Raw genomic sequence first — 9,056 nt, forward strand, 5'->3', positions numbered from 1 at the left:
GATGGGGGGTCATCCTCCACCACGGGGCTCCCTGTACTACACCCAGTAATAAGGGGGTGATGGGGGTCATCCTGCACCATGGAGCTCCCTGTACTACACGCAGTAATAAGGGGGTGATGGGGGGTCATCCTCCACCACGGGGCTCCCTGTACTACACCCAGTAATAAGGGGGTGATGGGGGTCATCCTGCACCATGGAGCTCCCTGTACTACACGCAGTAATAAGGGGGTGATGGGGGGTCATCCTCCACCACGGGGCTCCCTGTACTACACCCAGTAATAAGGGGGTGATGGGGGTCATCCTGCACCATGGAGCTCCCTGTACTACACGCAGTAATAAGGGGGTGATGGGGGGTCATCCTCCACCACGGGGCTCCCTGTACTACACCCAGTAATAAGGGGGTGATGGGGGTCATCCTGCACCATGGAGCTCCCTGTACTACACGCAGTAATAAGGGGGTGATGGGGGGTCATCCTCCACCACGGGGCTCCCTGTACTACACCCAGTAATAAGGGGGTGATGGGGGTCATCCTGCACCATGGAGCTCCCTGTACTACACGCAGTAATAAGGGGGTGATGGGGGGTCATCCTCCACCACGGGGCTCCCTGTACTACACCCAGTAATAAGGGGGTGATGGGGGTCATCCTGCACCATGGAGCTCCCTGTACTACACCCAGTAATAAGGGGGTGATGGAAGTCATCCTCCACCATGGAGCTCCCTGTACTAAACCCAGTAATAAGGGGGTGATGGAAGTCATCCTCCACCATGGAGCTCCCTGTACTAAACCCAGTAATAAGGGGGTGATGGGGGTCATCCTCCACCATGGAGCCCCATGTACTACACGCAGTAATAAGGGGGTGATGGGGGGTCATCCTCCACCACGGGGCTCCCTGTACTACACCCAGTAATAAGGGGGTGATGGGGGGTCATCCTCCATCACCCTGTACTACAAACAGTAATAAGGGGGTGATGGGGTCCCATCCCCTACGGAGCTCGCCGTACTACCTAGATCTTTAAGACGTTGTTGGTTGCCCCCTGCTCATATAACCCCGGCACAAGCCCCGCTCCTCCCGCTGGCGGGCTATGCTCGGATTTGTAATACCCCGGAGACATTAGGCAGCCTCAGTCGGCCACAGGGATGTATGAACTCTCCCAGCGTCCCCTATAACACACACAGGCCGCTTTTCTGCTTTAATAGAGGGCCCGCGTTATGTCAGGCCTCCCTCCCCCAGCTCTCTTACGTTCTCATCCCCGGACAGCTCCGGATTACTGTTCTCATCGCTGCTCAGCTTCTGCTTCTTGGCCGGCATTTCGTTTCCCGCCGCGCGACCGGAAGCCTCAGACATCTTCCACCGCCTCGCCGTCACGTCACCGCTGTGCGCCGCTCAGGGCACGTGACGCCGCGTCTGAATTCCGAGTGCGCATGCTTGTCATCCTCTATTTTGGTTGCTCTGCTCCCAAAATAGATAGGGGGTAGAGAGTTGCTGCTGAAGGGATGTAGATCACCCGAGGCCTCCTGTACAGCACGTAGTGCACGTATTAAAGAGACCCTGTCCCCAGGGCAGTTGCATTCAACAACAATATTGCCATACTAGCAAAAGTGTTCTTGTTGGTGCACATGACCAATTGGGATGCAGTCTATTAACCCCTTGCTGACCGGGGTGTTACACCCCCTTCCTGTCCAGGCCATTCATTTTTCAGTATTCAGTGCTGCGGTACTTTGGCTGACGTTTATTCCGTCATGCAACGCTGTACTGAAATTCATTGTATACCATTTTTTGGGTACAGATAGAGCTTTCTTTTGGTGGTATTTAATCACCACTGGGATTTTTATTTTTTATTATATAACAAAAAAAGTACAGAATATTTAAAAGAAAAATGTTTTTCCCTTTATTATGTTAGGAAACATTTATTTTTACCCAATTTTTTGGTAAAATAAAATAGACACCAAACATGTCAAGCCTTAAAATTGCACGTGCCTGCGAAATCGCAAAAAAACACCATAGCCAAAATTGGCCATAGGCGACGCTTTAAAATATTTTACCGCTCAAAAGTTTAGGGTTATTAGTGATTAATGGCCCTAGAATTATTGCGCATCTATGTGGGGGTGGGGGGCTTTAACCACTTCAAGACCAGGTGTTTAGACCCCCTTCCCATCCAGGCCATCTTTCAGTATTCAGCGCTGCGGTATTTTGATTGACGTTTATTCCGTCATGCAACGCTGTACTGAAATTAATTGTATACCATTTTTTGGGGACAGATAGAGCTTTCTTTTGGTGGTATTTAATCACCACTGCGGTTTTTATTTTTTACTATATTAAGGAAAAATTATTGAAAATTTGGGGGGAAAAAAGTTTTTTTTCCATTATATTAGGAAACAATGATTATTATCCATATTTTTGGTAAAATATAAAAGACGGGGTCACGTCGGGTAAATAGACACCAAAAATGTCATGCTTTAAAATTGCACGCACCCACGAAATCGCAAAAACTACCATACCCAGTTGATGAGCTTTTACAGCTCATCAGTTTAGTGTTATCAGTGATTGATGGCCCTAGAACTATTGCTCTCATTCCGGCGTTCGCGACGATATGTAACGTGCAGCGTAATGGGCGAAATCGTAGTTTTCGCACGTATGCGCACCCGACGCCTGTTTGCATGCGTGTATGTATGGGGGGGACTTTAAAAAAAAATAAAAATTGTATTTGTAACTTTACATTTTGGGGGGGGAACTTACATTTTTTGTTTTTCCACTTAACTTTATTGCTATCACATAGGGGGCTTAGAAAACCCCCTTATGTGATAGCAAAATATGTGACAGGTCCTCTTTATGGAGACATCAGGGGTCTCCAAGACCCCTAATGTATTATGTGATAACAATTTACAGTTACAGGTCCCCTTTATGAAGACATCAGGGGTCTCTAAGACCCCTAATGTCACCTAGGGACCCCCAGAGAAGCTGATGAAGCACAGATCTGCTTCATCAGCTTCTCTCCGGTTTCTGTAGCGGAGAGTGACAGAGGAATGTGGAAGTGATGTAATATACATAACTTCCTGCATTCAGAGACCGGGAGGAGAGCGTAGGGAGATCGCGTACTGATCTCCCTCCGTTCTCAGTGCACAGAGCCACATCGCCCGGGATGGATGGATGAACGCCCGGGATCGCGCAGACGGCGGCGGCGGGGACAGCGATGAGCGGTAAGGGGGAGCGCGCGCGCACCCTAACTTGCATCATACAAGCAATCAGGCGTCTTTACAGACGCTGGACCGCTTGTATGTAAACGGCCATCGCTGGCCGTTTAAAATCCAGGCGGTTTCCCGCTCGTGCACGCCAGGGGGCGGGCGTGGGCACGAAAGCTGTCTAAAGACGCCCACCCGCATCCAGGAGACTCCCATCCGGCCGTCTTTCAACTTTTGGTGGACGGGAGGTGGTTAAAGGGAGTGTAAACATGTTAGAATAGGGGTAGAAAACTTTGGCACTCCAGCTATGGTGAAACTACAAGTCCCATGAGGCATTGCAAAACTGACAACCATAGGCATGGCTCCCAGGTTTCCAAAAAACTCTTACCAAATGAAAGCCCTATCTGTCCTGAAAACAAATGACGTATAGAACATTAGGGTGCAGATGCTAAACGGTATAACGTGGGCAACTGAGACATGGCCAAAAATAAAGCAAATAATGCCCTGGCAGTCAAGGGGTCCCCACATCAAAAGCATGTGATCCCCCCTCCCCCATGACGAGTTCAGGTGTCACCGGTGGAGGGTCCTCATAATGCTACAGCATACAAATGTCCCTAATGTATTCCTGTGACCCAAACTCAGCATATAGCAGGCTACTGCTCACTATATGCTAACAGTGCAGGGCTGTGCTGCAGCCGGGAAAGATCCCGACAATAAAACTGTATAGTCACGATCCACCCCGCTGCCTGATTGACAGCTGACTCTGCCTCTATAGGAGCCATAACCAGCTGAGCCCACCTCCTCCCCTGTCTGTACCTCCAATGAGAGCTGGAGGAACCGAGAGAGGGGAATCCCTACGGGGAGCGGAGACTTATAGCCGCCTCTCTCTGCAGAGAGAAGCCGTAATCTGAACACACAGCGGTTTGTGATCACTCAGTTCTCAATAGAACCGACGACTGAAAGCTGCAGTGTTACACGCCGACCCCAACTGTTAGGAGTACATTTTACTCGGCCAATGGTTCTCCTTGAAAGCTGACTGATCATCAACGTACTCCAAAGTCCAATAAATATACCTTACATTATGGGCATTTTACCGGCAGATTAACTGGGCACCCTAGGCTGATGCTTCAGGGATCATCCAATCACCTTATGGGGGGTCAGGGAAGATTGTTTTCCCCATTGGAGGTAATTCAGCCAAGGGGTTTTTGCCTCCCTATGGATCATCTGAAGGTTTAGGGGCTCGGTCTTTAAAGTCCTTACTTCTGACGAGTCTGAGGTTAATATTAGGGATGAACCCATACCGATATCTGTGCCGATATAGGGCATTTTCACAAGTACTCATACACGATACTAAAAGGACAATATTAGCTATTTACATTTTTTTAACTGAATTGACTGCCTGAGGTCCTGCACTTCTGGGGGACCTTGGCAGCCTTTTTGGGAACCAGGCGGCGCCTGTTTACAGCGCTGGCCCGCAAATCTGCTCCTTCTTACTGGGGAACCACACAATTATTAATATTATACAGGATTTATATAGCGCCAACAGTTTGCGCAGCGCTTTAACACAACGCTGCTTACAGCACTTCCGCTATCCTCACCCACGTGTTAGACCCTCCACAGCACTCCTGAGACCCTCCACAGCTCTCCTGAAGCCCTGAAGACATCAGGCAGGCACCCCGAAGAAGCACAGAGTATGTAGTTGTTTCATATTATTCTCCATTGCTGTATAATGTATTGCTGGGATTGGTAGTCCTCTTTAGCTGATGGGCTAAAGAGGACTACCAATCGCAGCAATACATTATGCAGCAATGCCAAATGGCAACTGGCTATAGAGGACTATAAATACCAGCAATACAATATACAGCAATGCTGAAAGCAATCAGATATAGAGGATTATCAATACCAGCAATACAATATACAGCAATGCCAAAAGCAACCGGATATAGATGACTACAAATCCCAGCAATGCGTTATACATCAATGCCAAATGGCAACTGGCTATAGAGGACTATAAATCCCAGCAATACAATATACAGCAATGCTGAAAGCAATCAGATATAGAGGACTACAAATCCCAGCAATAGATTATACAGCAATGCAGAAAACCACTAGCTATGAAAGACTACAAATCCCAGCAATACATTATACAGCAATCCTGAATGGCAACTGCTATATAAGACTACAAATCCCAGCAGTACATTATACAGCCATGCAGAATAAGACTGTTATTCTGCATGGCTGTATAATGTATTGCTGAGATTTGTAGTCCCTCTACAGCTTGGAATCAGTGCAGAACTACCAGAGTCGCAGCAGCTGGGACCTGGCTCTGGCACTCCACTACTGTTCTAAAATCATTATTCTGTATTGTTTTAGCAAAACTGTCACATGACACATATAGATATTGTTAATTGGTATCTGCAAATACTTGAGGAAAAGTATTGGTACTCCTAATCGGTCTTGGAAAATGTTACCGGTGCATCCCTAGTTTAAAAGAAAAAAAACTATAGCCAAAACTTTTTGGGTTTTAGCACTCTTTTAGGTCCCAGGGTGTACATTTTTTTTTTTTTTTTTTTTTTTTTCATATTAAATGTTTATTAAAGATTTTCAAAATATAACAAAAAACACACATACAATACAGTAAGTGTACATTTTATAATGTACTCCTGTGAACCAATCTCAGAGCCAAACTCTTTCCCAACTGCAGAGCTGTGCCGCATTCAGGAAAGATCCTGATAATTTTGTTGGGATCCACCCTGCTGCCTTATTGACAGCTTTATTTTCAGCTCTACTTCTAGTAGTCCTATTATTATGTAGCCATAACTCCCCGGTGTGAGCCGCTGTGTGCCCGGTCCACATCTAGTCGGTCTATTGGTTGATCTTCAGCTGCGCCCATTAGCACTATCCGCCCTCTTCTGATGCCCATAAACTAACATCCACTTCAATGTTAGAATGCTAAGTAAACAGTTTATTGAACATCTTCTTTGGGAGAGATTGTATAGGGGTTCTAGGTGTCTAGGGATAACCATCAGAAGCTCCAGACTCACTGGACCTTGTAAATGTAGCAATGCAGATCCGCCCGACCACATCAGATAACCACTGATGTACCAGACAGTCCAGATGGATGCAGATCCTCAATCCAGGCAAGATACCGACCATGATCTGAAGCCCACATAGTTCCAGGGTGCTTCAAGAGCCTGCACTGGTCCTGGTTCTTTTCCTCTTTCCATCTCTCAGGCCTCCTCCATGTTAGAAGCCTCAGGGAAACCTCTTCCCTCACTTCAGCCCATGCCCACCCCCAGGCCTCGGCCTAGCCTAGCCTAGGGGGCAGGCTGAAGAGGACCCAGCCCTAATCCATGGCTGGTCACTGGGAGAGAGAGAGAGAGCACATGGCAGCTCCCACCAATATATGTAGTCTATCCCAGCATGCACCACTGGCTGAGAGAGGCCCAGTGACTGGCTGCTGTACTGTACACATATTACAGTGTCCACCATTGTCTGTCCCACAATATGACAGTCTTACTCCACCCAGGGGGGTACAGGCAATGTTAGACTCCTGGGATTAACCATATAGTTGCCACTACAAATCCAGCCAGACTGTCTACAGCCCCGGCTATTACTAAATGCCTAGTAGTCACATCACAAAAGGTGATGGGCGCTACAATTACAAACAATAAGATATGTTCTCTTTATTTTTTATTTTGTGTTGTCAGAACTACTCAATGCTCATAGAATTAAACTGTAAGGACTAAACCTATCATCTCTACATAAAGTAGCATGGGCATACTGGAAGCCATTTTGCTCTTTCTATTCTATCAGTATATTAGGTGAATTTTAGTTCATGGTTTCAAGACAAAGACTCTTAACATCAGCCATCCTCAGACTATTACAGCATAGATTCCCAGGTTGTGATTTTGGGAAATCGATTGGTTCCAGACAACAGCAAGATAAGGACTTACCATGGTACCAGTCTGTGAAATTTATGAGGAGGCCATATATCAAACTTAACAAAGAACTATTCACCGTGTAATTTTTAAAATAATTCTTATCTATATTAATTGGTTTTAATCATTGACATATATTGTTGTACATTATACTCTGACATTATTTACATTACAAATGTTTATATTGATTACATTATTATAACATCTGTAAGCAGTGAAAGAATCTAAGTAACTACAATTCCTCAGTACAAATGACCTCATCCTCAAAAGTATGTCTGAAAGGTATATAGATATGTCTTTCTCAAACCGTATATCGTCTTAAAGAGACATTAGCCTCCAGAATGTTGTCACGGTCTGGGGACTCGGGCACTAGGGTAAGTGAGCTCCGGGGTTTGCCGAGTTGGTAGGAGTCACAGACAGGACCTATATCTGGGATGTTGGTCACAGGGAGAGAGGAACTGATGGTCTGTACGTTATAGGGGACGCACTAGAGGCGCAGAATCTAAGAAGGGCCAGGTATTCAATAGAGCCTCTAATGGTGAGGATATTGGCTGCTGGGCTCCTTCCAGGTTGCGGCCCTCTAGTGCACCCACCCAGACGCAAGGGACTAGTTGAAGCACCAGGGAACTGGATACAAAGAACAGGTAGGGATGAAACTTGAAACCAAGAGGAGGAAGATAGGAACAGTGGCACACAATGAGAGAGAAAGTCACAAGCAAAAAGGTGCAAAACACACAGCAGAAAGTATACGGAAGAGGGTAGCTAAACAAGGACACATGGGAAAGGTAAGTAGTTTAGGAGGTACACCTAGGAGCAGGAAGGTGTAACGTACAAAAGTAAGCAAGATATGTGCATTGCACATGCATACAAAGATGCAGGATAACAGAGGGAAAAGTACATAAAGAAGCACAAAAGGGATATATGCACACAAGGGGTGTGCAGACAAGGAAGAATACGAAGAGCAGGTGATGAGATAAATGAAGATGGGGTGTGCGGTAAGAAAGAGTCCAACACAGCTACAGGGTAAGAGAGGAGCACAGAAGTAAAAGGGTGACTGCAAAGCAGAAGGAAGATACACTGGAAGGTAAGTGACAGAACTACAGTATGAAAGAGAAAGTTAGGCTGAAGTACAAGAAAGCAAGTAAATAAGAGGAAGCAAACACACAATGGCTGGAGATGGAAAACACAGAAATAGTGAGGCAAAGAAGGCAGTATAGAGAGACTCACAGCACACAGGTGAAAGCAAAGGTAGGTCTTCAGCAAAATAGTAATGAACACACAGGAATCAGACTACAGCAGGAACACTGAGAATGAAGCAGGGGATTAAGCCAAACAGGGAAACCAGCTGGTACAGGGAAGCCAAAGGCACAAGGATCCAAAGTAAGCACATGGCATAAAGATCAGGGGGATAGCGGTACAGAACAAGGCATAAGACTTGTTGCTCACAGAAAGAGCAATAAGTGAGGAAGTCCTAAATAGTGAAGGAGGAGAGCAGATTGGCTGCAACTTTGTGAAACACCATAGGCTGACAGCCCAGAACCATGGAGCAAAGGGAAAATCCGGCACGGATTTCCGGATATTCTGACAAATGTCTGGAAAGGTACGACATGATAGCTGGCCTTATCTAAACTTTATAGTTTTGTACAAGCTGAATGTCAAAAGGTAATGTCATGATACGGTTCAGGAGTTTTTAATGTAGCGCTCACCAGTGACGTGCGGTACCTCTTGCTCGGGGTGAGGCATTCCCCAGCCCTGCCCTCCCGCCGGCCAAACCCCCGCCCTGTCGGCCAAAGTTCCGCCTCCTTCTGGCTGAAGCCCCACCCCAACCAAGTGTAAAGGAGACAGGGAGGAGCCTCCCTGTCCCTCACCGCTGAGGCTCCGTGACAGGTTACACAGTGGGGAGGATTTCCCTGCTATGTAACCTGTTAGATG

The 9,056-nt window shown here is 46.7% G+C and overlaps 1 protein-coding gene across 2 annotated transcripts in view; it reads right to left on the bottom strand.

Moving 5' to 3' along the window:
* Positions 1-1,415, bottom strand: part of EED (embryonic ectoderm development) — a 33,387-nt gene extending 31,972 nt beyond the window's left edge. For both annotated transcript variants that reach the window (XM_018553246.1, XM_018553245.1), the window contains exon 1: positions 1,244-1,415. In XM_018553246.1, coding sequence (XP_018408748.1) covers positions 1,244-1,348 — 105 coding nt within the window. In that variant the 5' untranslated portion in view covers positions 1,349-1,415. The remainder of the gene's footprint in view (positions 1-1,243) is intronic.
* Between the last annotated feature and the right edge of the window lie 7,641 nt (positions 1,416-9,056).

The sequence above is a fragment of the Nanorana parkeri genome, unplaced genomic scaffold, assembly GCF_000935625.1.
Source record: "Nanorana parkeri isolate BGI_ZX_2015 unplaced genomic scaffold, ASM93562v1 scaffold114, whole genome shotgun sequence".
Taxonomy (NCBI): domain Eukaryota; kingdom Metazoa; phylum Chordata; class Amphibia; order Anura; family Dicroglossidae; genus Nanorana; species Nanorana parkeri.